Source organism: Rissa tridactyla, chromosome 5, assembly GCF_028500815.1.
Source record: "Rissa tridactyla isolate bRisTri1 chromosome 5, bRisTri1.patW.cur.20221130, whole genome shotgun sequence".
NCBI lineage: Eukaryota > Metazoa > Chordata > Aves > Charadriiformes > Laridae > Rissa > Rissa tridactyla.
The window spans coordinates 47,579,431-47,602,410 of NC_071470.1; the positions used below are offsets into that span (position 1 = coordinate 47,579,431).

The 22,980-nt window shown below is 38.6% G+C and overlaps 2 protein-coding genes across 2 annotated transcripts in view; one reads left to right on the forward strand and one right to left on the reverse strand.

Annotated features, from left to right (window-relative positions):
• The window catches only part of LOC128910192 (kelch-like protein 10), a 99,370-nt gene extending 94,972 nt beyond the window's left edge, over window positions 1-4,398 (forward strand). The window contains exons 2-3 of the mRNA XM_054203143.1: window positions 3,187-3,330; window positions 3,867-4,398. Coding sequence (XP_054059118.1) covers window positions 3,187-3,330; window positions 3,867-4,398 — 676 coding nt within the window. The remainder of the gene's footprint in view (window positions 1-3,186; window positions 3,331-3,866) is intronic.
• Window positions 4,399-10,343: 5,945 nt separating this feature from the next.
• RBM46 (RNA binding motif protein 46) lies at window positions 10,344-21,410 on the reverse strand. Its single transcript, XM_054203263.1, has 4 exons — window positions 21,260-21,410; window positions 18,086-18,553; window positions 15,916-16,698; window positions 10,344-10,390 (listed from the first exon to the last, which is right to left on the reverse strand). The coding sequence occupies exons 1-4, from the start codon at window positions 21,408-21,410 to the stop codon at window positions 10,344-10,346; spliced, it is 1,449 nt and encodes a 482-aa protein (XP_054059238.1).
• Window positions 21,411-22,980: the final 1,570 nt, after the last annotated feature.

The window sequence follows — 22,980 nt, forward strand, 5'->3', positions numbered from 1 at the left end:
CCAGGGATATCATGTAATCGAAATGGATTTAACAAGCACAAATCCAGTATGAAATGGAAAAACTGGCTTTTCTGGCAAATAGAATCATAGAATCATAGGGTTGGAAGGGACCCCTGGAGATCATCTAGTCCAACCCCCCTGCCACAGCAGGGTCACCTAGAGCAGGTTACACAAGAACGCGTCCAGGCGGGTTTTGAATGTCTCCAGAGACGGAGACTCCACCACCTCTCTGGGCAGCCTGTGCCAGTGCTCTGCCACCCTCAAAGTAAAGAAGTTCCTTTGAGGATAATAATAATTCTAGGACAGGACAGCATAAGTTTGGCAGATATTCTACTACAGCAGGATTCTCATGCCAGCCTTTCACCAGCCCTCACAGCAGCTATGTCTGCTTGGTTTTATTGGGGTTTGAAATATGGGGGAGGAAAACAGGAAGCTGAGCTTCCAAAAGACCGTAGCGTTAATCCATTAGCTAGATTTGTACAGCAGCATTTGAGAGTTCACTAAATGCCTACCCTAACTGGTACAGTACGTACCATACTGTACTAGCACACTGCTATACCAGCATTAGAAGAGCCTAAATAAACATCAGCAGAATTGTTTACAAAAATTACAAGATCTGTTGCTCTTAAAGAATTCCTGTTCTACTTGAGGCTGAAAATATTTCACATTGTTAGATTTCTAAACCCACATATTTGTCCAGACGATCCCTGAAAGACTTTCTCTGACAGACGGACATACTGTCCTTCTGTGAATACTTGTGTTTGCTCCCCAACTCTCCGGTGAGAGCACCTACCTCCAGCTCCTCTTAGAAACTCAAGACATGTGGTTCACCAGCAGCTCAGCTCCAGGGACCCCCATGAATTGGAGGCCGTGTCCCTCCTCTGGGTCACATAAACCAAAATCATCAACTGGCTGCACTCACCAGTTCAGATGTGGAACAGAACCAGCTCGTGAGCTCTGCTGTGCAGGTTGACCAGAGCTACATAGAGTTGAATTCCACGTGCTTTCATAGCTTGCTGGAGTCCTCCTATAGTGCTAGTCACACAGTTATTTCAGTAGTTACTGAAACGTTAGACAAACTTCATGTGAGGTTGTGAAAGAGAAGCAGGAAAATATAGCTGACAGCTACTAATAGCGACAAGCTGTTACCGGTATGTAGAGCTGGTAGGTAGCTTTGAAAAATTTCCTGAGCTCAAAGCAAGAGGGAGATATCAAGAGCCTAGGAAATACCTTCTGTATATGGGAGAAATCAAGTATTTTTGCAATAAATTACTGGGCCTGTTTAAAGTTAGGAAACCCTGATCCAATTGATGTTGTAAGATTCGGCACCTTGTGGACTTTGATGCCTTTCTGGAAGATGTGGTTTCATCAGCTGTTACTGGGCTTGCTCCAGGGGCACGTAATGATATTCAGTGATGTGTTTGGACTGCTGGACAAACTGGGTGACATAACTGTTTCCTCTGGTTTTAATCTAACACTTTCATAGCTTAAATCCTTGACTAGGATGAATGGATAAAATAAATATGATTTCATGGTAGATGAAAACTGTATGGCAGAAAGGACTACAGAGCTGAGATGGAAGCACACATCCAGGGCCACTCTTTTTATGACAGTAATTTTTTTTCTTCTTCATTAGAGTAACAACATCAGTATGGCAACCCAAAGGTAGGTTCCTAAATCATAAAGAGGTAAGATTTAAGAAGCCTCTTTTGTATTTCCCATTGATTTGATAAACTGCCTTTGCTCAAAGAGCTATTTTATCACTTGAAATGTTTTGACTTCTCCTAAAAAACCTGTGTAACTCAGTGAATACCATTCTTGACAATCTAGTTTTTTGCTCTTTGCTTACACACAGAGACATTTCCAGCTTTGAGTCAAATGATCTTTGTCAATATTTGGTTTTCATACACTAGCGAATACTTCCCTCTGCAGGAAACTGTGAGTCAATAGCAGCCGTAGCCTCTGGCAGTGTAGAAAAAATGTTTGAGGCCTGAAGTGGTAACTCATATAGTTAAATTTACAGAAATGGGTACTTGTTTCTTGGCAAGCCGCCCTAGTGGTATGGTCAAGTTTTATGTTAAGTTTTCCATCAAGGTATTTCCATTGACTTTCGCATAATTTATTTTTTATTAATTTTTTTTTTTCCAGTGGAATTTGACAGCACATAATGCCAGATGCCATTATCCACGCAGAATATTCTGACACTGGTGCTTCCAAATATTATCCTCCTTGGATTGTCAGAGGAGATAAGGTTGTCTTTCACATCAAACGTACTCTGCCATGGCTTTCTAAAGGAACCTGACTTCCTACCTAAACTGAACTGTAGCAAACAGACCAGCCTCTGTGAGCTCCAGTCTGCCTCTGTAGATGCGTCTGGCTCCTGCACTGCTTCATTTCCATTTCTGATTCTGTCAATTATTTTCTGTCAGTCATAAACTCCTGTACCTCAATGCTTTCCCCTCCCCAACTAAAAAGCACAGTATTATGCCTTCTTTCTGAAGCAACAGGTTTTAAAATGCAGAGTATGGTCGCTACTGTTTGATCTACAGCACTACACTCAGTGGTTATTACCCTGAATTCTTCACCTCTTTCAAGTCTAAAACTTTATCTGTTGGCTTAGTTAAAATAATCACTGCATTCTCAAAACATAAGACTGGCACAGTCTTGTTTTTTTGCAGTGCCTGTACTTTTGGAAAAGGCCTACCCTCATCGCATTCCCATATGCCTGACACCATTCCCAATAGCTGGTGCCATCCTGGTGGCTTCAGTGCTGCTTTCACGAGGCAACAAAGGCTGTGCCTCCTGATGAAGCTAAGGGTGTTAGTTATTTTATTACTGATGCAGCACCTGTGGTCCAGATTCCCTTATCAACCACCCCGAGGCCCTGAAGTCTCTCTGCATGGCCCTTGGATGGCAACATGGACCATGGGGACCCACACCTTGGCCCCACACAGGGGCTGCAGGGGGGCTCATGGCCAGTCCTGGTCCCTGCCCCCCCCCACCAGCCCCATCTGTGATGTCATGATGGGGCACGTTCCAGAGCCACCAGACAGGGGTTCTAATAGGGGGTTGGAGGGACCGCAAGGACACAGTGCTCTGAGCACCCCAGAGAGAAGCATCTCCCACTGCCTCAGGCTTCAACGTGGGCGACAGCTTGGCTTGTACTGCATCCTCATCCTTGCACAGGGAGAGGAAAATGAGTGCTGGGGCTTGTACTGCCTTCCATGGGCTTTGCCCGGAAGGGAAACTGCCCAACGCCATCATCAGTGTGGATGGTATTGAATTTCCTGCTCACAAGACCATCCTCTGCAACTGCAGTCCATACTTCAGGTGAGTGCTTGGAACAGGAGGGGATGGGGCCAAACAGTATTTCCTGGTCTGTGCCACACTGCCCTCGCCTATCTCCAGCGCTTCCCTCGGCACTCAAGCTCTCCTCCAGCAGTCCCCCCTCGTCCTGGTACCTCCCCGGACACCAAAATGCATCCACAAGCTCAGATCTAAGAGCAGCGCTGGAAGTGGGGTCTGACGAAACCCCCAATACGGTGCAGGGCTGGGAACGTGCCCAGCCCGGCTGCTCTGCTGTCGGGCGGGAAGTTTTCCTTCCCCACGCACTGTTACTCTCTGCTGTTCTTGTTGAAGCAAGGTGCCCACTCGCCCTGTGGCCCTCTGGCCACAGCCGGAGGCTGGCACTCCTTTTTAAAACACCTGGCTAGTAAACCCTTCCTTAATAGAACTCCACGGCCTCCCAGCACGGCTACTGCTGGTGCCCAAACTGGTGGCCGGCAAAGGAGGCACAGGGGATAACGGGGTCAGGGTTTAACACAGCAAGGCCGCTTTCTTCCCCAGCGCTGCTTTGTTTTTTTCAGGGCCTTGTTTTCCAGCAGCTGGAGCAGTGCCGAGAAGAGCGTCTATAAAATCCCCGGCACTTCCCCTGAAATGATGAGGCTCCTTATCGAGTATGCCTACAGCGGGACAGTGCCGGTCACAGCTGACAACGTCGTAAGCCTGCTAATCGAGGCAGACCAGTTCAATGTCCTGGGCACCCTCAGAGTGTGCTGCGAGTTCTTAAAAGCCCACCTCTGCTTGGAAAATTGCATCGGCATCTGGAAGTTCACAGGCTACTATTACTGCCCTGACCTGCGAGAAGAAGCCCATCAGTTCATCCTACATCATTTCGAGGAGGTGACCAGGGTGTCCACCGAGTTCCTGGAGCTTTCCATCGATGACCTGGAGCGCATCCTGGAGAAGGAGGAGCTCCCTGTGACAGAAGAGGTCGTGTTCAATGCCCTTCTCAAATGGGTTGCTCATGACCTGCAGACAAGGAGGCAGCACATAGTAGTCTTGCTGGGCAAGGAAGGCTGGAGGATTGGACAGAAGGGATTTTTTTTCTTTAAATAAACTCAGCGTTTTTACAGTTAAAGACTTTGCTTAAAACTTTTGAACTCATACCTTCGCAACGGTATGAATTTGTAGTTCCGATTCCCTGTACTTACACATCACCCATCAAAATCCGCAAGTGCCATTGCTAGCAGTTTCACATGAACTAGATTTTTATCAGTGTCCCACAAGCTGCTATTGGACTAACTGCTTGAAGAGCTCGATGTTTGCTCTCCTAAAATTCAGGGACCTGACTTTACTCTTCCCCCTGACACGCACACCCCTCAGGACTGTGAACTCCATCAGTGCATGATCACGGCAGCCCAGGCTGCCTCTGATCTTGACAGCACCCACTAGCTCACTTGCGTTGATGACCATCGGGTCCGATATCACATCCCGTCTGGTGGGGCTGTCCATTACCTGGCTTCAGAAGTTCTCTTCGATGCACTCCAGGGGTCTCCTGAATCACCTACAGCTTGCCATGCTACTTTTCCAGCAGCTGTCAGGCTGGTTGAAGTCCCCCTGCAGGATGAGAGCCTGCAAGTGCAAGGTCTCCTGTAGCTGGAGTAAGAAGGGCAATAGGCTCCCCTTGATTAGGTGGCCTGTAGCAGACACCAGGCAGTAGTTCAGCCACAGACAACTTGGAACAACAATTTTGAGTCATGGAGGCTCATACCAGCCTTGTTAGCATGGTGAAAAACTTCAAGGGCTATAGAAGGAGTGACTGCTCTAAACCTCCCCTTTTCTTGGTTGTTCTGGGGCCTAGTAGGCTCTTTCTAATGGCAGGAAAGCTTTATTGAAGACTGATGGATCATCACCTGTTTTCCTTCCTCTGGTTGTCCATTAAGCTGAACACCAAGTAGCTTGAAGAGATGCTAAACTGGTCATTCTTCATTATGCACAACAGCCGTGCTAAGAAATTCACTGCAAGAGAAGACTTGTAACAACTGACTTCTAAGGGGCTGCTTTTGCCTCAAGAGTGTATTAACCTAGTAATTCGCAGCTGACTTCCACTTTAATACTGTTTCCTACTTAAAAGAAATTCCCATTAATTTAATAACTCTTGTTCGTGTTATTAAGTAAGACGCTAGGTCTTGGGGACAAACTGTCTTAGTTCCCCCCACCCCAACTGCTGTTTTTTTCCCAGGAAAAAACACGGATGGAAGATAGAGGCTGCTACCCACAACATGCTTGCTCCATAACATTGACTTTATCATCTGTCACCAACTGTAAGGTAGTAATAACAATATTTAACAACACACAAAAAAGGCAAGCAAGCTGATGAAAAAGGTAACTGTAAGAATAAGGACCACCTTTTCTTATCTAGGGCAAGGGGTTTTTTATGCAGCGCGTTTAGCGCAAAGGAACAAAACCTCGTTTCACTAAAGTCAGTGACCTCTACTTTCAGGGGGACTTCTAGTTTCTACACCAATTATACAACAGGATGGTATATGGATTCACTTGTATCAGTTATACAACAGTACTGTAAAAAAAAAAATCTGCAACACCATGCTTTTTTCCCTTTGTCACAACATTTTCAGAAGAAATACATGGTTTCGTTTGTTTTTTTCCAAAGGTTAATAAGCTCCAGTGAGACTTTTATAAATATGAAAAATATGCTTGCAATTTTGCACACTGATTAGAGATTTTTAATGATGTGCTCTAAATAAACTTCAAAAACCCTGAATTACAGCTACTGAGTGCTACTGCCGCTTCAGCTGCTTATTCCTTACACCTTTGTTCTTATCTGCAAAACAAAGACCAAATTCTGTCAGAGGGCTGCATTTGGCTTACATCCACCCAGTACTCATTACATTCAAATGTTTGATCATGGTTTTGTACAGTCACACTTGTTGGGAATATTGAAAATAATTGGCAAGGTACATGCTCGTGTTAATAATGATGGGAGTTGCTAGTTTGTAGCAAAACTGCTTTTTGCACAAGACTGCTTCAAATACGGGAGCCTGGTTAGAAATTTGAACAGGAAGGATGTTACACACCTGAAAAATACAATCCCATGGCTTTTTACAGTACTGGTCAGTACCTCCTTTTGTTCACTGGGTAAGTCAGCTCTCCTACAGGTATTCATTTTAATGCGCTGCAATCTTTGTGCAGCTCATCACACAGTTCCCTTAAGTTTCTAACAGTACCAATGCTACCCAGGTTTGGTTGGCCCAGATTTCCATTCAAAGTATTACAGAATATTGTTTTATCAAATCTTTCTTGCACATGCAAAAGTCTACTATATTTTCAAGGTGTCACTAAAGATGCCTATATAAAAAACTTGCATTAAAAAAGTGAGTCTTAATTAAGACACCTGAAAAATAAAAATAAATCTCATTTCAGCAGTCTGTAGACTGGAATTCCCAGGCTGCCAGGCACAAATACTTTTAAATTAGTTCCCCCACATCCTATCAGCATCATATTGTATTATTCTACCTCAAACACTGATTTCTGTCTGGCCTCGGGGACCACTCAGTTTAAACATGAAGTAAAGCAAGCCCCCTCTTCTTTTCTCCCCAAAGAGTTCCTTAGGAAATCATGACAGTTTAACAACTTTCAAATGTGACAGACACTACTAGGCAAACTTGCTTTTTAAAAATGACTTTTCTTTTTTCAAGGTTTCACCAAGCCCTTCACTTAATTACCCTCCCTCCTGCCCAGCAAAGCACCTACACTGGAGCCTCTGGCCAAAGCTTGCTAATACAGAAAGCAAAGTGAATCCTGCAAAGTCAGTTTGTGAAGGTATCGTGTAAAATAAGTATTTTTTTTTTACACACAAAAAATACTAACAGCATAAATTTAATATAAATGTTAATTCAAGTACAGAAGGCAAACACATGATTTTAACGTTAAAAATTACAACACTTAAAACTACTACGTAGCTAAAGTCAAATGCAAATAAAATTAAACTGCTATAACTGCAACTAAATTAATTTAATATGCTGATGAAACACGTTTAACTAAAATATGTAATGGACCACAATAGTTGACTGCTTTTAAGAAAAATTATTCAACTTTAAATCTTTCCACTGCATCATTTTCTGTCTACATAATATTTCTTTTTGACAAACAGTTTTCAGATAAAACACATTACAACCAATACTTGCATAGGTCAGGCCCTTAGACTCTTAATGTATGCCACTTGGCCTATTCCTTGACCAGAAACTGAAACTATATACCAAATTTAAAAAGAAGGATGATCTGCTGTAGTAGTTTCAGATTTTAAAAAAAGGGAAAAAAAAGGCTTTTATTTTTTGTCATTCAATAAATAAATCACTTTACTGAGAAATGCTAAATAGTCACAATAAAAATAAAGACGTCTCACTCAAAATTAATTACATATACCCGATTTAAAACCTTGAAAACTATTTTCAGTTTAATGCTAAACTATGTTTTTTTAAGAAGAACATGGCCTGATTAGAAAGTGAGTAAGCTGCTGTTCAACATGAATACCACAGGCAAATAGAAGTGCTGGGTACAAGGTATAACCTGGATAAGAGTAAGGCCTCTGTCAACATGGAAGCACGCATGTGTCCCAGCAGGGAGGTGCTAACAACAGGAAATGCAACTTAGTGAGCTGTACACAAAAGTGCATGTAATTTTTAAGCGTCAAGATTCTTTTTTTGCCCATTTTTGTCTCAAAGAATTATCTAAGGTATTGAACCTCAATGTTACGACTACAGAAATACATCTCATTTAGCCTGATGGTATGTCGACATAAAGCCCTTTCAAAATACCATTCCTTCATTGATGTATTGCTTATACCAGAAGCAAAGATTTTATCGGGCATGTTCTTCCTATAAAATTTTGCATCAAGTTACAGAAACAAATCTGAGTCTGGCATTTAAGTTTCATATAACAAATGTTTATGTATGAAAAGGCAGGGTTGCCAGGGTGGTATAGTTTTGATTTTTTGTGGGTTTTTTTTTTTGTTTGGTGGTTGTTTTTTTTAAATGTTTGCTTAAGATTTATTACTTACAACAGAAGCTGTAAAAATTCTGCGTGAAACTCACAATACAGAGTACGAATTGTAGTAAATTATTTTAACACTAAAAATAAGCTATTGTTGTATAAACTATTACAGGTACTAAAAGTCCTTTAAACAAATTATCTTTTCAAAACGAATTTAATCAAGCTAACCAAAACGTTTTAACATTCAATTTCACTAATCTTTAAAGTGAAATGTTTAATATACACATGTGCTTTGAAGACTTATTCATCAATAAACATGCAATGTGAATTTCTAGTAATTATGTGTCAGTGTGGTGTTCTTTTTTCTTTTGTGGCAAGATCCAAAGCAACGAATTCCAAACTTTTCTTCTTCAGGGCAATTCAAGCCAAATAAGGTGTACAGTTGGCTGCAGAAAAAGAGGGGGAAGGGGGAAAGAAAATTACTTATGATTTCAGCAAGCATATTGCATTACCTGTTCCAAGATGGACTGAACTATTAAGGAACTTAAGATAATGGTGTAATGAAAGCAGCCACAGTCTTATGCCAATGTTGCGTGCTTTCTTTTCCTCTGCACCCCTAATACCCCTAATTTGGACTCGATGATCCCAAAGGTCCTTTCCAACCATGAAGATTCTATGATACTAACTCAAATCATTAAGAAATTATTTAGTCAACAGTTCAAGCAACATCAGAAAGGACCTTGTAAAAATGAGAAATAAAGAATGAGAACTTATTAATCTGATTTTTTTCCTAAGAGCCTTATAATTTTTTAAAAAATCCTTCTTCAGTACTGAATGTATTTTATCAGCCTATGTATGTATTTTTTACCAAACTTTACAATAATGACCCTTTGTTTCACCTCCACTGAATACAAAGTATTAATGAAGACAACTTTAATGTTTATATTATTAGATCACTGTTCTGAGTTGCATTAATTTTTTATATATTCATATGTATCATAGCGGCAGTCTTTCCTATTATGTATTTAACACTTTAGATTGGGGTGTATTATTAACTAAGTACCATGTTCTGACAGATACTGCATAAACAAAACCCAACTTCATTGTGGTCATCAGTAGACTAGAAAAGGGCACTAAATTCACTAAATTCAGTCCTGTTTTGAAGCGACTGATTCTACCTGCAGTCAGTCAAGTTATTTCATAGATAAACATAGTCCATCATTGTAGTATCCTTCTTACTTTTTTTTTTGCCAAGTTCCCCTACACAGGCCCAGATTTACAAACTTATGTTCTCTGTCCGTAAGCAGCAGCAACAGAAAAATAACTGAATCTTCAGGACAAATCCTGGCTGACTCAGATTAGAAGCTTCAAGCGGTAAAGTTAACACCAAGCATGGATTTAACGCTATTTTCAAACTGCCTTATAAGCTTTTAAAAACCAACCTCACAACACCCTGAGAAGATGGTAATCCTCATTTTAAAAAATGAAAGAGGCCTCAGAAGTGACAGACATCCACACTTAAATTCATCCACAACAGCATATTTGAAAAAAGAGAACATTTACCCTTGTAGCATAAAATGCAAAAAGTTAAAAATTACACTTTTTGCAAATCAGAGGAGGAGACACGAGTCTCCTTCTTTTACATGAAACTGACTGTCCAAAGAAACAGTCCAAGTCACCAGTGCAGTAACAACTCCACTCCTGAACGTAAATTTAAACCCAAGTTGGAAATGCAAATAATTGAGAAATGACTGAAAAATTACCCAGTCATTTTAGGAGTAAAAATCATAACCTCCCTTTGTGCTGCACAATCCATGTGAACATTAGACTGGGTGATCCATCAGCAGGTCTACAGCAGTAGAGCTATGGTCTCCTTTGAAGAAAAAAATGGACAGAGTATTTCTTCTCAGACGTGTATATGTGGGGAAATAACCTTGAGAACAAGTTCTCTCACAAACAGTCCAAACAGTGCACCTAACACAATGTCTTTCGGGATGAAAAAACCTGCACCAAACACAATCCTCGGAGGTTCACTCACCTCTACTATCCCACTAGGCTGCATTCAGGGACAGCAAAGTTATATATGCTTGCTCAGGGGCTGTGATAAAAACCATTATGTGTAAGTCATCTGATAAATATTTAAGACTTCGAAATTTATACTGTTAACAAACATACTACATTCTGAGCTTTTCTAAAAAAAAAAATCACTTAAAAAAACCCCACCAACCACCACTTATCGTCTGTATTTGCTAAACAAAGCCAGCAACTTCTGTAATTTTTTAAAAAACCTTACATTTTGTACCGGGCTGTTGCTTGTTTCAGCAGCATTATAATTAATTTTGATAAGGCAAACCAAGGCAATATTGAAGGAAAGAAAATCCCTACAACAAAATAGTAAAATAAAAACATTTCACTTCAACTGTGACATCTTCAAGTTAATGTCCAAAATCTAGGACAGCAGTCTACTGATACATTTGTTGTGTACCTAGATGCTGGGTACAGACTCTTGAACTAGTTTATGCAAGTTTTATCCTTGACTTGTAAATTGCTACTGCATGCAGTATTTAAGAAGCTTAAACAAGTGAATTCACAGTAGTAAGATATAATTCTTCTTCCACCCGTTTCAGTACAGTTTACTACATAGGTTCTATGTGATTAACTGCAATTCAACTGTTATTTACATGCTATAGACAGTTATTAAAATGCTTTTCCTCAGAGATTTATCAGTATATTTTTCCTTTAAATACTTTGTTAAATACTTTTAAATACTCTCTTCTACCTAAAAATTAATTTCTTAAATTGTGTCTCAGTGAGACACCACATGGAATAGCATGCGAATGAGCAAAGAATATCTTATTGTGGAATACACAGGTAAAACCTGGCAGATCCCCAAAACAGAGGAAACTCTACCAAAACTTCTTCCCTTCTTCTCCATCACCCTCAGGTCAGACTTAGTAGGGAGAAAACTCCCTAGAACTCAGCCTTTGCTATAGAGGGTATTATCTTAAGGACTAGAAAGAGGTTCTGACATCTTCTGGCGTTTCCTTAAACCAGAGGAATTACACTGGTTTTGTGGAATTTAGTGGTAAGTGAAAACAAAATTAAAAAAACAACCAACCCAAAAAACCACCGCACACAAAATAAAAAACCCCAAGAAAATGAAATAAATTTTTTTTAAAAAGAGCAAAAAAACCAACAACAACCAACCAAAACAACAACCATTCTAAGAATGTTTTGCTTTTCCAGGCTGCAGATGTTTACTCTCACTAAAGAAAGGGAGGTAGAAATTGCTCCTACAGTTCAGAGCACATCTATGCAACCTCAAGGTCTCTTCTGCTTGTACTTCGAAGGCATCTAGATGAATCAGCTTGATTCCAGAAGTTACAAAGGTACACTACTGATGCAAACTGTCTGAATGATAAATAACCCCTCTCAGTAGGCTTTCTACTTTGGAATTGACTCTGCACTAGCACTGCTTCTGGACCAGAGGTGGAATATACAATCTGTGTTAATTAGCACAACTACACAGTCTCCAAATTGGAGTTGCCTCACATCTAGTGAGCCTCCAGCACAGGCAAGAGTAGGAAGTCTTACATGGTTTTCTAACTGGATAACACATTTAACAGCCAAGCACCATTTTACAAACAATACAAACTACTAAATTAGATTCAAATTAATTGAAAAGGTAATAATTTCTTCTATGGAGTATTCAGGTTTTATCATATTCTGTTTGCCCCCCTCCATTCCTCCCTCCCCCCATTAAACATTCACCTTCTTCTGGAACTTAAACGTGTAGCTCTGCTCCCCTTCTCACAAATGGACATCCAGACATGTAATTTCCATATATTTAAACAAGCCTGAGTTTTTTCACTTCCTTGATCTGTTCATGATTTATCTGGTAACATTAATATGTAGCTTATTCATCTTTCAGTGAAATTACAGCTTTCTGTATTTTCTCCAAGCATCGTTTTCAAAATATTCAGGTGACACCAAGTGGTAAATTGTTGTACTGCTGTCTGTTCAGGACTACTGTATGCAGTAACAACCAAGTATTTTGTTACGTGAAAGTAAATACAGAAATATTTATCATCAAAAAAAGCCAGAGTGCTTTGAGATTATTAATCTTAACAGTCCAGTTCTAAAATTCTGTCCAAGCAGCTCTTTCTCATTCACTTACCTTAGTTTGCTTATATGCTATAAAAGGAAAAAAGAACTGTACACATGGATCAAAAATTAAGTGGGCAAAAAAATTAAGTTCCTGTAAAAGAAGTTACTTACCAGAAGGAACAATTCCCTGTGTCATCTTTGTACATTTAAGCTTACAGTAAGTTGCTTCCAAGAAGAAACACACAGACTTTTCTCAAAATCACTGCTACTTATAAAAAAAACCCAAAAAACAACAAATCAAAAAAAAAACCCCCACAATATATGCACCCATGCAACATTATTCAGAATACCAAACCATACAAGACACTTTAGTGAGAAGGGTGGATCTTCTAGCTATTCTTCCTTAGCTTCAGATGTTTCTTTCAACATACTATATGTATTAAGTTGGAACAAAACCAACTTCTGTAGATTAGATAGGGAAAATAAATTCTATTTATAGAATCCTTAGGGCTATATTTCAGTACCACGACAACGCCAACATCAAAAAGAGGTTTTATCAACATGAAAGAGGTGTATCTTTCAAAAGTCAGCCATGTATGTTTCCTTTGAAAGAGGGCTCTGCATGCTCTGTGTGGGCCCAAAACCTCAGAAACAAGAATGCAGAGACCATCAAAAGAAAATAGTTTTACAGTTCAAAGATAACAAGACAACATTAGCAGCACAAGGCCATTAGGTGGACAGCTTTTAAAAACCAAACCTGGGATTTGGGCATTCTGGTAAGTAAGAATTCACATTAATTGTGATAATATGGCACGCTGAAGTGCAAAACAGCTTTAAAATACTGCCAATTTAAATTCACCTTAAATTTTTTTCCCTATAGCACTTATAACTATAACTGAAGAGATAAAAATCTCAAGACATATTTTCTTCATTTTTTTTTAAACTTGTCTGCATTCTGGATTTGACCACAGCTGTGAATAATCGCTCCTAGTCTATTTTTTTTCAATTGTTCTGGTCATTCTTTCCCAGAGAAGTACAGGAGACAAAATATTCTCTTTAGATAATGCTATCTGTAAGCCAAAAATGGACAGGTATGCATGGTCAAGCATAAAACCTGAAGCTGTTTTCATTCTTCTTTAAAGAAAGAGAGTCTCGCACCACTATTTCGAGTTTATCATCCTTTTTATCTTTTGTCTTCAGGATTACATGCTTTATAAAGGTATGGCCCTAATCTTCATAGCTAGAAAAAAATGGAAACAGACACTCAACTGTAAAATGCCTCGCCACAATGGGTACAAATCCAGGCACAGATACTTAGCTGTTTTATTATTAAAAATAAATAAATCTCATCACTTTCACCACCTGAAAGTATCACCTTCCAGAGGTGACCTACTAATGCAAACAAACATATCACTGCTGAAGTGGAGACAATGTATAAGGCTTTTTGCATTTGGATATTCTTCTTCCTCTAAGACCTTTCGGGCGTGCAAAAACAAAACCAAGGAGAAGCAAGATTCTGAGGAAGAAGAAAAAAAACTTGATTACATTTCAGTCACGTATTGCAAAAAAAGGCATCACAGTGGAGCCTGAAATAAGTCTGCTACAAACTGCACCTAAAAGAAAAATCTCACCACAGCCTAAGTAACAAGAGACTTCCAGAGCAAGTTCTAAATAGTTATATTAAGAAGTGAAGGATGGCAACACTATTTTAACAGTCTGCTACCAGCAGTAGCTTTTCCAATCCACCAAAATTGGAAGAGGTGATAAAAAAAAAAGAAGAAAAACAAAAGGGGGGCGGGGGGGAGAGAACAGAGGAGAAGAAAAAAGTCTTCCTTTAAGGAAAGAGGAACAGAAGCAGTCATCACTAACACAGGAGTCCACTTAAGTTGTTAAGTCAGTTACTATTTCTGTTTCCATTTCCCTGAAAATTTACTTTCAGTGGTCCAAAATTATCAAGTAAAAACATTTTAATAAACACTTCTTTATCTGTTCTCTTTTCTCCTCCTTCCATTCCTAAAGCAAAATCAAGCTTTAAATCTTGTGGATGCAGTCCTGGGCCCTGTATGCATGCACAGCTAATCAGAAAAGGGTTATTTACTGTATTGTATGATCTCACTGTGTTTCTATCCAGAGCTGCACTACACAAGATCACTACGTCTGATGGCTCCGATGCTGCACGGCCCCCATACAGTGGGCAGTATCGACAGAGAATGCCACTCCTGATTTCAAACCTGGAAGTCCATGGCTTAAGGCGGCCAATATTCTAAACTAGAATGTGAAAAAACACAGCGGTCTATTAATAAACTGAAGTAACAGTAATTGAAGCACAACCTGATCTACTCTGCAGATCAGAGAAATTAAGTGATGGTTCATAATACTTGCAAAATTATAAAGATCAGTCCTATCTCATCTTCAAATATACCAGGCCAGAAAGAGGCAGAGCTAACTAAGCAGAAGAGAAACTACAGAAAAACAAGTGGAAAAAATTAAACACAGCTTTGCCTGAAGTATGAATTTTCAAACCACTGTGGTACGGCTCTATAACAGCCTTCAAATCTGAGTACCGAAGAGCCATAATTCTCATTTCTTTGAGGATGAAGTTTGAGCACATGACGACTACAACTACTAATGAAACAACCTGGCACTAGGAAGCAGTTCTGTGTTCTGAATGCTATGTGATGAATGTTCTGAAAAATGCTGGGCAGGAACTGGATGGCAGAAGTGTTATGTTTTATACTATTTCCCTACTTCACTTCACAGAGCAACAGGGATAACACTGTCAGAACTGCAGTGATCTGGCTTCTTAGTTATGAAAAGAACAGATTTTACCATAGCTTTTTATAATATAAAAACCTTCCTTTTCTCGTAGTTGCATTCTAATTTTAATAAATGGGATATATATAAATGAAGATGCTAGACTTAGAAGGTAATTAAGAATAACCGTATCCCTATTTTATCCAATTTTATGGTTAAAAAAAAAAGGAACACTAAATGACAACACTCTTTACCTAAAGATAATACATGTAGAGCCATGTAATGATACTCTGCTATAGCCTTAAGAATGTCCATAAAGGAAGGAATCAAAAAAAGCTTCCCAAAACTATTTATTTACCTGAATATGGATCTACCACTTCTGTTTTCCCTATTCATAATAAATCAAGAACACAGACAGCCTTTCAAATAAATTTTCAGCACCATAATCATCACACAGATGACCTTATATCTACGCCACTTAACATGTCATCTAGTTCTTCCTCATAAATCATTACGGTAGACAAATGTAAGCAAAAACGACCCTAGCACTGCACTGTACAGATGGTTATACAGGGTTTCTTCAGTGCTCTCACCTGATGGTTCAGAATCAGCTGACTATACAAGAAACAATTCTTCTGTAGACTAACTTATACTTTATGTAAAAAGCTACACGCTCAAGCCAAATATGTACACAAAGAACCATTTTAAAGTAACTTTTCTAGCCCCAGTTCTTAAGAACTAATTGAAAGCGTTTATGCTTACCTAGATGCAGAAGTGTGAACTGTGCTGCCAATTCCTTTGCACCTTCTACTGTTGTACAGAGTTTGTCTGGCATGAAATAACTCTGGGAACCATCTGCAATACTAGGAATAAGCACCTTGTACACCAAGAGTATTTTCCCATCCTGACTTGTGGTTGAATACAAGTAGTATTCTGGTGGTGCCCAGTTATTTTTATTGCAAAAATAATCCAGATGCATTGCTGCAGAGCTGAAGTGACTGGGTTTTAAAGAATACATGCTAATTGGAGTAAGCTTTATTCCTGGAAAAAAAGAGTATGTACACCTTTCAACTTCAGGAGGGCCAGGACTGTGCTGACCATTAAGACGAACTGGAAGACTTGCTGGCTTCCCTAAGGATTTCTGATGACCATCTTCTTTGTTAGGAAACCCTAAAAGATTTTCAGAACCAGGACTTATCTGACCATTAAAATGTTGCTTCCAAGTGCCTTCTTTGTTAACTGGCTTTGCTAGTGTTACCTCAATACTAGCTCCATCAATGCACTTTCCATTCATTACAGACATAGCTGCAATTGCATCATCTCGGTGGAAAAAATGAACAAAAGCATAGTCTCTCAGCTTCTTTACACGTTCAACTACTCCTGGCTTGAACTTGTTGAATTCAGCTTTAATCGTGTCCTCTGTAGTAGATATCATCAAATTTCTTACATATAATACTTTAACTCTCTGCATTGTTTCTTCATCAACTTCTTTCTCTGGGTCTGCCCAGTCTACTTGAATAGTATGACCCCAGAGCTGGAATGTTCCTACAGCAAAGAAGTATTACATCAATAAGAAATGTGCAAAGGAAAACAAAATCATTCTTATCAACTACCTCTAGAAAAAGCAAACACGGAAGTATGCCACATAAAACAGTGTTTTTCGTTGCCTGCATCTACTTAAGCAAAATATGTAAAACATTACTACTTGAAATTATTAAAGAAAATAAGACTCTGCAAAAATTCAAAATGTTCTATCTGTAGCCTTTGGGTTATTTAAGCACCATAAGCTGTCAAAACACAGCCTTTGTGATTTTGTGAGATGCACATACACCATAAGCAACATATTATTTTATTAGCTAGTAAACACAGCCTCTTCAGTAATATTACCACCTTAAAAAAATAAAGTCAACACCTGGAAAAAGCATCTAAATGTATAGGCACTAGCACAAGCCTTACTCTACATTGCAGCAGACGCCAAACCCATAAACTAAAAAAAAAAAAAATAATAAAACCAAAACAAACCCCACTTTGTTACTCATTTCAAGTCAACTAGTTTATTCTGCATTCAGTGATCTGGCCATATTCCTCCCATTACTTTGCAAGGCCTATATTAAGTCTTAGCTAACTCTCCTTCTTAACACTCTGTCAGTGATTAATGCAAGACTTGCCTAAATCTTAGCCTTAATAAATACAGGGATTTTTGCTACTCGTTTCAGCAAAGCCAGTGCTGTATTATCTGTTTTAATGACTTTGATTCTCCAACTATATTGTTTCATTTCCTCCCTATTTAATTTCTTTTCCAGAATTTCCCTTTAACTGTACCTTTACCTATTCCCTCCTCTTTCAATACACTTAATCCCTTCAACTTTCCCTCCCTCAAAAGGTATTAAAACAAGTGCAAAGTAAAAGTCACCTTCTACTTGTTAAACTCCTAAAAATATTTTCTAGTAGAGGATTAAAGGCCTACTTTCAAACATTTTTAAAATACAAAACGTCAATAACATCACTTACGACACTCAAAGAAAATAAGGGACGCGTTCCAAGCATTATATTTTTTAAGCTCCGCCTTAAGACAATTCATGTGCAGGGACTAGTGCATGCAAATGAAAATGGGATGTGTGTCCAAGCAAATACATATCTTCGTGTAAATTAAACCAACTTGTGTTTATGAAACAGTTGTCTCTCTTTCATTCTCAGAACTGTTTAGATTTCAGCTTCTTTAAAAAACAAAACAAAACACACAGAACCTAAAGAAAAAAACCTGATTAATGAACAAAAAAAAATAAATTCCTCTTGAGCTGAAAGGCACTACTGCAGTTTTGTAACTCTCAAAATACGTTGAAGGAAAACAGGGATGATCCACCACACCACCCCTCGCAAAACGGAGACAGATATTCCCTCAAAAACTCAATTTAATTACAAACAGGTTTACCTGGGATTAGCCGCCTTCTAGCCATTGCAGCTGCTCTGTGAGATTCATATTCCACAAAAGCAAAGCCACGATTTTTAGTTTTGTCAGTGGCATTTGGATAAACGATGACATCCACCACTCCTTCTGTAACTTTTTTCATTTCATTCAGTATTTCTTCTTTCTTCTTTTCTTTTGGAATTGCTCCAATAAATAGTCTGCAGTTGTCCAAGCTTACGCAGACGCCAATAAATTTCCCAGGACGAATTTCGTAATTATTAAGAATCTTGATGGCTAGCTGGGCTTCCTCTTTAGTAGTGTACATCACAAAAGCATAGCCTCGATTCTCACCACTGAATTCCATCATCAGTCGGAACTCATAGATCTTCCCAGCTCTCTCGAAAACAGGAACTAATTCATCTTCATACATATCACGAGGAATCTTACCCACAAAAACTTCACATCCACGAGGTGGTGGAGGACCTTCCCAACCTTAAAATAAATTGTCCAACAACAATCTTAGTACACATGCCAGATAGGCACACTTCCACCCACGACCAATTCGGAGGTGGGAGTTATTTATTTTTAGTCTCAATTTAAAATTGGCATATTCCCATCTATTATTTCTTATTTTTGTTATGCTTAAATAAAAAATGCCATAAGACCACAATTTGTATTTCTTTTAATTCTTTTGATTTCTTTTAATTACTGTTGACAAGTTAAAACAAGACTATAATTAAATATTTTACTTTTGTTTAAAGTTCAGAATAAATTATATTTAGGTGATTTTGTAATTAACTTAAAACTTTTTCTTTCATGTAAGTATCACCAAAGAGCATGCAATTAACTCGTGAAAAAAATGTTAACAGAATTGAGAAATTTCTGCCTTCTCAGAGAAGTAATTTTCATGTATAAGCTGTACACTAAGAACTACATGGTACACAGGGAAGTTATCAAGGCATCAGAATTGACATCCATTTGGAGCCACATTGCCATGGCTTATCTAGGAAAAAGTCTGGCTCTCTTCCACACAACACTCAACACCTTTACCATTTTCAGCTTTATACACATTTATGACCACTTCAACTGAGGTCTGACAGCACGTGGCAAGTAACACAGTTTGCGAGCTAGTACTGCCATCACTCACATCGTGGCAGTCATTTGCCTACATAAAAAAGCATAAACCAACAGTACAGCATTTAAGAGCTCCAAAGACAAAAGCAACTGCACACCTTGATTGGGAAAAAAGGGAGGAGGCTATGTTTGACCGTGTAGGAAAGTCATGAAATTAAATACCAATGTTCGTTTATTAACTAGACAAACTTTTACCAACATCCTCAGCCTGGTAACTGATTAAACAGTGATTCTCAGCAAGTAAAAGCCATCTACAATTCAAAAAGCCCACCTTCTAATATTAAAGCCGCATACTAACCTAGCGTTACAGCACATTACAGCCAACTCAGAGTAAATTACAACTCCTGACTTAAAGAAAAGCTGGTCTGTGACACATTTGCCAATGAACAGCATGTATTTAACAGAGCAAACGCGGAAACAGTCAACGAGAGGCACCACTCCTCAAGTAGTTACCAACTGACCAGAGAGTTTTCTTGACTGGGTACTGGATTTATCACTGGATGATAGATTATGGGATTCCCTTTTTTGCAGCAGTTCAAGTAATCAAACTTCAATCAACATCAGGCTGCCTAGAAAGGTTGTGGAGTCTCCTTCTCTGGAAATATTCAAAACCCACCTGGATGCATTCCTGTGCAACCTTCTCTAGGTGAACCTGCTTTGGCAGAGAGGTTGGACTAGATGATCTCCAAGGATCCCTTCCAACCCCTACCATTCTGTGATTCTGTGCCATTCTGATTATAGTTATAATCCTGCCACTGATAGTCTGTTAGTGAGATCCATGCCATCTCAAATTTTCTTCCATTTAATTCTAATGACTTACATGTCTAATTATATCATGTCTCCACCAATCAAAGCAGAGGACCCAAACTAACTTTTTTTTTCTTTTTACAGACACACTCTATAGATACATTTTAAAAAATACAATAGGGTAATTTTGAGCCAGATCAGCTGCTTGAGCTGGATAACATGACAATCAGATAAACAAGATGGCAGCAAGAAAACAGAGATGACAGTGAGACTATCTCCCCTGGCAGCAACACAAGCTTAGAGAAACCACATCTTAAACAAGCAAAATTCCCAGTGAAACTCTTCATTTACAAACAGTAATTGTAATTTCTTACAAGCCATCTCAAACATTCAAGTCTCATCTGGCCTAGAAAACCATTTATAGTAACTTAGGGTAATTTCCAGCCTAAGGAAGTATGAAAATAGATGAAGATTTAAAGGAGAGGTATATAATTAATATCAATGAACAGATTTATGGAAGATACACCTTGTCAAACACATCTAGTTTCAGAAAAGATTAACAAATTTCATTAATAAAAGTAACTCTGCCAAACAAATACACTTAATATTGTCTAATGTTCTAATTAAAAATCATAATTATAATGTAATAATTGTATTAAATAATTTAAGAACAGGCTGAGCCCTCAGAAAGTAGTCAGTGATGCCCTGCAGTTCTTTTTCCAGTAGCATTTTCAAAATCATTCACAGGGCTCCATTTGCCTATTTTATATAGGCTAATAAAAGTATGTATGTAATTTTAGACCAGAAAAACTTCCAAAGAGAAATAATTTTTGATGCAGCTGTATCTTAAACTACATATAGCAATGAGCTGTACAGATCATGCTTATGAGCACGACTTATAAAGATATAAACAAGAAATAAAGTAGGTCATGCCTGCTATCATCAACTTGTTTGTCCCTTCTGTGCCACTAAACGTTTTCAAGCATGTTCTCAGTCATATGGAACCCACTCAGTATTTTCAACTCCACATTTGTTTTGCTACCTGTCAACTTTAGTTGCTTTTAAAGCTGTGACTTCTTAAATCCACCAAGAGCAAATGTTCAACAGTCTAGCACAAGAGATCTTTAACTGCCGGAAGCTGTAAAGCATACCAGGATCCTGTATGTGTTGTGTTTCCTACAGTCTTTCCCTAAGCATCTACTACTGGTCACTGGCAAGATACAGTACATAAGGCTACACAAATTTTCAGTCTGATTCAGCATAGCTGTCCTTACAGAAAATAAACTCCAAATTCCTAATCTCAAAAGAAATGCTTACCTGGTGGAGGACCACCAAATTTTCTTTGCCCGTTTTCTTGAACCATGCTGTATCCAGTCTTCTCCATCAGGGCCAGTAAAGCAGCCTCATTCTGAGTGCCACCTCGGATTTTGCCACATCCATTTGGTGCTGCTTTATTTTCCTCATGCATATCTGTAATAGCTTCAACAGAATATTGCAAATATTTCAGTTCGGATAATTCTAAATTGTTATATGTATACAGAAGCTACCAAAGCACAGAAAAACAACTTATATATACTTGCCTATTTACTGTGACTTTGTTTAACGTCAGACTTCAATCCTACATCAAATTACTATCATCTGTATATTTGCTTTCAAAACATTTCATAAACTTGAACTTCAATCAGCAACTATATATTCTATATTAAAACTTTCATTAGTTGTATCACAACTGTTTTTTAAGTATTCAAGAAGAAAAATGAAGTATTTAATAAATCATGTTATCACAGTGTGTAGAGACCTATATGCTACTCAAGGTCCCAAGAAACCAATTATCTCAAACACTGCAGTAAACTCAACTCAAACTTGTCACACTGAACTGAACACTACCAAAAGGGTGTGTTCAAAAGAGTTCAAAACCAGTTAAAATTACATCCTTTTTCCGCAGTCTGAAGATGAAGCCTTCTCCTCTTCAGCTTGTTGCTTCTGGTGCTTTTGTACTAACTAAACTATTACTTTGAGCTTGATTATTCAAATGAACACCATTATATATACAGATTATTTATTTTACCTGACAGATGACTATGTAACTCCCTACCACTAGTAAAAACAAGAATTAGTAAAAATAAAGCCACACACAGTAGCTAATGTAGCAAATGTTATCCCACTCGTCTTCATACGTAAAGTTTTTCAGCTGATTGCTGGTCACACTAAGCAAGCTTTTGCCTCCATACTGAAAACATTAACTAACCCAATGGTTGCTATTATTCCTCCTTTTATTCCTCACTTACACATTCCACTGAAACTAACACAGTATCTCAAATTAAAATGATTTTGCATACATTGAAGTTTTTCAAAAGATTATATGCTACATTTATGGAGTGATTAAGCTCCTTCCACTGCCACATTTATGCATATTATGCAATGCTATTACTGTCCAGAAATGGACTTCTCTCCCCTCCCCAACAGCTTAGTCATTTCAAATGTGCTTTGAATCAAAGTAATAATGAAGCTATTCTTCAGTGCATTCTTTTCACAACAGCCTTCATACAACATAAGAGACTCCACACCTCCCTTAATTAGAACGGAGATAGAGTACACACAACTGCGATATTTTCCATCCTAGAAAAAGACAACTTTTGATGAAGATAAATATATTTCTATCAAGCTGGAATTCATATTGAGGCAGGAATCCATGCAACCAACCACTGTGGAGAAGGTAAGTTTATATGATACCCATTGCTGGTCATTAAAGAAGTCGATCCCCAAACAACTCCTGGATTCATCGAGATTCCAGAAAGTGGAGAGCACAAAAAAATCCCCGACAGACAAGGGCAGTAACAACATGACTCCTCTCTGCTACAAATGCTGTCCCATCTCTTTTCAGCAAGTGAATTATATTTGCTGTGTTTCATGGCCTGCAAGCTGCACAGAAATGCCATAATCAGCAAATCTCTCAGCAGTCTGAGGCCTAACTAGGACATAGACAGCAAAAAGTTGGAGCAAAAGAGGGATAAATTAGTTTTCTGTTTGTCTCAGTG

Coding starts and splice junctions, on each gene's coding strand:
- RBM46 (XM_054203263.1), bottom strand. CDS start 21,410: ATGCATGAGGAAAATAAAGCAGCACCAAATGGATGTGGCAAAATCCGA. Junction 16,699..18,085: donor TAGAAGGCGGCTAATCCCAG/GTAAACCTGTTT, acceptor TCTTTGCTGTAG/GAACATTCCAGCTCTGGGGT. Junction 10,391..15,915: donor GTTCACACTTCTGCATCTAG/GTAAGCATAAAC, acceptor TTTTTATCACAG/CCCCTGAGCAAGCATATATA.